The following is a 5,362-nucleotide window of genomic DNA, read 5'->3' on the forward strand; positions in this document are numbered from 1 at the left end:
TACCTGCGGTCAGGTTTATTGAATACTTCCAAATTTCTAGGGCGGATTTCAAATGGCTTTGCGACAAATTGCGCGGTGAATTGTAACAAGATGCACTTGGCCAAGGCAAACCACTCATGTTTGAAGCCCAAGTAGCTGTAAGGCTCTATCGGCTGGGTCATGGAGTGGTTCCTGGTTGGAAACGCTTCCGGTGGCTGGGCTGTTGCCGAATCTCTTCCGGCAGCTGGGCTGTTGCCGAACGGCTGTGTATTGCTGACCAACGGTAGAACTAAGTTCTACCGTTGGATTAGTGCGGTACAGTCTTGCATACATGTACTGTATGCCTGTAATTTGTTTTGATAACAAAAATTTGAACCCAAATGACCTCCTCAAGGTCATTTGGGCTATTTTTGAGTCTGGACATAAAAAAAATCCAGACAAAAAAAGTTTTGAATGAATTTGGATTTTTTTTCAATAAAATTCCAATAAGTGTTTATAATTGGGCCCTAAGGAATGGTAAAGTAATAATAAAAACACAGCACTTTGGCTGAGCGCCCTCGGACCTGTACTGTGTTATCCGGTTGATTTCTTCAGAAATCAGAGTTTTAGAAAAAGTAAAATGAGCGTGAAGACAGAGGCAAGATTGTCTCAAATTATATCAGAAGGAAAGGATGCAGGCCTACCATCCACCCAAAAAAGGTTTGGTGTTGTCAAGGTTGAGTTCTGGTGGTTCAAAGAAAAGCACCACCAAATCCCAAATTTCTCTCACGCAAACATTCCTGATCACTCACAACTCCCTCCGGCAAAGCCTCAGGCAAGAGGGAACTTATTTGGAACCAAACCCAAAACCAGCCCAAAACTTGTTTATAATTGGGCCCTCAGTTGCACTACTTTTTCTCTCAGTGAATTTTGCTCTCTAGCCGAGATGTCACAAAACACCTGGGTACTCGTCCAAGTACCTGGGCACCCGCCTAATATTCCAGGATTTTGGACACCAGCACCCGTCGGCGGGTACCCGGGTGTAAATGGCAGGTTGTTTGCCCACATTTTTTGAAAAAAAAAAAAAAAAACTTTTTCTAGTTAAGTGAGCAGTAAAACAAACAAAGGAAACAAAACGGGGTAGAAATCCAACTGTTAATGACATTTGTAAAACTTGATCCACCAGACGATATTTTTGTTCAAAAAAAGAAGATAAAATGTAGAAGGAAACTAGATTTTAGGAACCATGAGTTGAAGGAGGAATGCAGAACTCAGAAGGGATGCAAGAAGTGAGTACAAGGTGAAGAATGGACGAGATGGTTTTCTTTTTGGTGGAAGCTTGGCTTGGAAAGAGATCTGAGAGTAGGGAAGAAGGCATGCGTTTAGGTTCCTGGATGAGGTTTGGAGGGTTTCCCATCGGAATTGATAGTTGTTTGACCCTCCTCATCGTCTTGATCGAAGTCGTCAAACTCAACATCCCACTGACGTTCCGAGTCGCCAGCCTCAGCGCCCAAAAGTTCTCTCCTAATCTCTTCTTCCTCTTCATCTAATGTTCTCAGTCGATCGCCACCGGGACCACCGACCCTCGCCTCGTCATCCAATGCAAGACTGATCTGTCCGGCTTGAGCCATCGTCGCTTGGTAGAGGTAATATGAGACTGCCGCGCCTAGGGAAGCACCAGCAACGATGTAAAAGATATTCAGAGCGATGGTTAAGTTATCTAATCGGTGCGTTGAGCTCGGATCTGATAGATGAAACACTCTTGCTCCGATGAACACGTGTAGTAGCAACTTGGGCGTTGTTGCCAGGGTAGCAATCATGAAGTCTTGTAAGCCACATGAAGTTGTGAGGGATGCAAAAAATAGGTTGCTATATGTGAAAGCTGTCCGTATTCGTTCGTGACCATTTGTTTGTTGTTCAAAGATTGTGGCAGTCGAGTTTAATCGTCCGAATGTCAATCGTTTTATCGAGTTCAATCCGGGTCGTTTTGTGTTTAGAAAAAGGCCGCAAGATGAGAAACCAAGAAATATTCCATTAACCACTTTGACCACTCACGGAAGGGGCATAGTCGAATCAAGCAAATCAGTGGCAATCCCTTCACAGCTGCATAAAAAGAATAATGGTACAAGGCGTCAATTAATGTTTTGTGAGGAATATTTCGTCTTTCATCTCTCGCTGTTTCGCATATACTAAAAAAACATACCGACTGCTTGTCTGAGTGCGGCGAACCTGGGTTGTTTAGACAACCAATGCTGAAAACGGGGCAGGTTTTTGCGCAGTACTCTGGAGAATAAAAAAACAAATCGGGCCGGAATTTCAGCCTTGCCCTTTCTGAATTTGAAGGGATGTGGATTGAGAAAAGACGTGGCTGAGGAGAGCTACGAGATAAAAATGGGACAGGGTTTCCTTCCCCCCCCCCCCCCTGCACAAAAAAGACACGCACACGAAACTGGTAGCACTTCCGCATAAGCAGCCCACACTGGCCAGGATCCAGCCCCAAAACCAACCATACGTGAAGCCGCAAAGTGTTGTGAGAGTACCTGGTTTTACGGAATAATTTTGAGATCAACAAATTTGCACAAGAGAGAAGGAGGAGAAAAGGAAATCAAGAAGTACCATAGCCGATCACTGGAGGAAAGCTAGCGATGGTGAGGAAGAAGATCAAATAGAATGGACCGAGTGTGAGCTCCCTTAAATTGATTGCCCAGCGAGCCAGTCGTGCAAAGATCCACGAGGGGGTGAGAATGATGAGTGCCAGGAAGAGTAAGAGGTTGAGTGCTAGATAGCAAGAAGTGAATATTTTGGCGACTATACTCAGTTCATCAAACCATTCTCTGAAGTTGTGGTAGGCCAGTCGAGCTTTCTGTTGAACGTTCTGTGGTTGTAGCCCGGCTAAGAACGGCATCCTGAAAGCTGAAGTGGCCGGGTTGGAGAGCTGGCTGGATAATCGAGCCGAGGTTTCTTTGAAGAGCCGGGTGGATAATAAGGTTCCTGGAAATCCAGTCGTCCTCGCCGAGTGGTTGCTCGAGTTGGTAACCAGGGAGGCTAACTTATCCATGCAGGAAAAAACTTGGCATTTTTTCAGAAAAATCTTGGACATATTCAAACAAGTTTTTGTGTTTCTTCAAGCAAGCCTGCGCATCCTTTCCGGACGTGCCAGACTCTGCTAGACTCTGACATCACGGCATCACCAATGCCGGCGGCGGGACCGTCCGTGCATGTATGTAGAATTTCCCAACCACCAACCATCATCCATGGTATGTAGTTACTGGTAGGCTGAGCATGGCAAACGGGCGGGTTCGGGTCGCCCGCGGGCTGCCCGTCTCGGCCCGCAGAATAAACGGCCGGGTCGGGCCTGGTCAATTTGTCTCAAATCGCCGCCCGCCCCGAACCCGTTTAGCTTGTCATGCCTGCATTCAGTTCCCCCACCAAAACCTCCCACCTCCAGAAGAACCCAACTCAATGTACAAGAGATTGTGGAGGCCATCACCCTTGACTTTCTGAGCCACTAGAGATCCTGCATCCTGCCAGCCATCTTCTCCTTTTCTTATACCTCATTCTTCTAGTCAAATCCCAGAAAGTTGATCACACCTGCTGGGGCAGTTGGAGCAGGTACCCGCCAGTGAATGCCCCTCTCCATCAAGGCTTGACTGGTCCTCAAGGAGTATGTACATGGTCTCTTGATGACTGGTCAAACAGGTCATCAAGAGACTTTATACTCTTTCCCAATGACCAGTTGGAACAGGTCATCAAGAGACTCTATGCACTTTCTTGATGACCAGTTGACCAGTCATTGAGAGGTTTGAACTGTTCATCAAGAAGGACCCTGCTTCTTGATGCCAGCTTGGCCAATAAGCAATCTGCATTACCGGTATGGGACTCCATCTGGCCTAGGAGTAGGCAGAGGCAGTTGGGAGAGGGGAAGAAAGTGCTGTTTAGGCTGCCCTCTATGTTGGTCTGTATGATGCACAAAAGGATCCAAAAAGGTTAGCTTGGTTTGGGTGGATTTCACAAGATACACCAAGGTTGGAATCCTGGTGGCGGTTTGGATGGTTTGTTGAGGTCCAGAAACAAAGAAACAATAGTGGAGCAGACTCTGCAATAATCAAACCTTTGATGGTTATTATGTGGATCAAAATTCCAAACCATCCTTGAAGTGCAGAATTGTACTTGGACTCCTGGTGTCAGCTAGCTACCTATTGAGAGCTAACTGACCTAGATAAGTAGCACAAATAGAAGCGCTAATAGCGCAACCAGGAGCGCAGAAAGAGATAATATATCTCAAAGGGCCCAAAGAGTAATTGAAGAAATTTTTCAATTAAAAATACATAAGAAAGAACATAAAAAATCTGAGTATAAAGTAGAAAACATGTTCAAAACACGCTCTAGAATAAACAGTAACCTTGCAGAAGCAAATTATTACCGTAGCAACCCCTATTGCTAAAAAAGGAAACTCTAGTGTACCAATAAAGAGATCAATGTTGATCCATGCTTGTTAGCTACAACCCAAAACCCGTAATGAATGTGCATCTCCCCTTGTCAGGAGAATCCCTAACTACAAGGATGAGCCAGCTACCTCACCTCCTCGGCTATTCAAGCCAAAAGGAATATAAAGAAGAGAACTTCTTGCAGAGGATAAGAAAATCATCTTTAGACACAAATCCGCATACATCCTAAAAACATTCAAATCAGTCCTCTCTGATTCCCTTTGACAAGAACCAGTTTCACTGTTCAGTTAGTAAGTGTTACCGCAAGATCCTCAGTCCTCAGGTGCCTTAGTTTCAAGGCTCCACTTTCCCCTTCTCCAGAATCCTCCCAAAAAAGGCTGTTCACTTAACTCCTCAAACCCAACCGGATCAGTTGGCTATCAGTGAGTACCTCTTTCCAAAAGTTCCATTATTACCTCTGTGGATCTTCAGCAAACCACACCTGAGAACCAAGCCCCCGCTGCTCAGGCATTCAAACTACCCCTGTGCTGCAGGCCCTGAAATTTGTGCAGAGGGCACCAGAACAACCCCTAGCAGTATCTAGGCCCCTCAATATTTCTTCTTTTTTTATTCTTTCCTCTACTTATAGCGTGACCACTCAGCTCTTTGCAGCACGTGCCTCCAGAAGACTTAGTCTTGGCAACATGCCCACTGAAACCTGGCGGAACATGTCATGGGAGGTTTCATCCTCTCCTTGCGCATGAAAAGTGCACAGGCCTCACCACAACACAAACCACAAGAAAGGAAAACAACTGTGAGTGGGTTCTCAAAGTTGAAAATATACAAATGTGACATACTGCCATACACACCGTTTTTGCAGGGAAGCATTTGACAGTCCCTGCAAATAAGGTTGTATGTTTTCACAACATATGCTGCTATGTCACAACTTTGAGAACCCCAAATGAGAGCGGACTAAG

At 45.4% G+C, this 5,362-nt stretch overlaps 1 protein-coding gene across 1 annotated transcript; it reads right to left on the reverse strand.

The window, feature by feature from the left end:
- Positions 1-1,340: 1,340 nt before the first annotated feature.
- PtA15_7A568 (uncharacterized protein) lies at positions 1,341-3,058 on the reverse strand (the record flags this gene model as incomplete). The annotated part of the gene is made up of 5 exons (XM_053171187.1): positions 1,341-1,840; positions 2,014-2,061; positions 2,162-2,241; positions 2,402-2,498; positions 2,575-3,058. The coding sequence occupies 5 exons, from the start codon at positions 3,056-3,058 to the stop codon at positions 1,341-1,343; spliced, it is 1,209 nt and encodes a 402-aa protein (XP_053022394.1).
- Positions 3,059-5,362: the final 2,304 nt, after the last annotated feature.

This window comes from Puccinia triticina, chromosome 7A, assembly GCF_026914185.1.
Source record: "Puccinia triticina chromosome 7A, complete sequence".
Taxonomy (NCBI): domain Eukaryota; kingdom Fungi; phylum Basidiomycota; class Pucciniomycetes; order Pucciniales; family Pucciniaceae; genus Puccinia; species Puccinia triticina.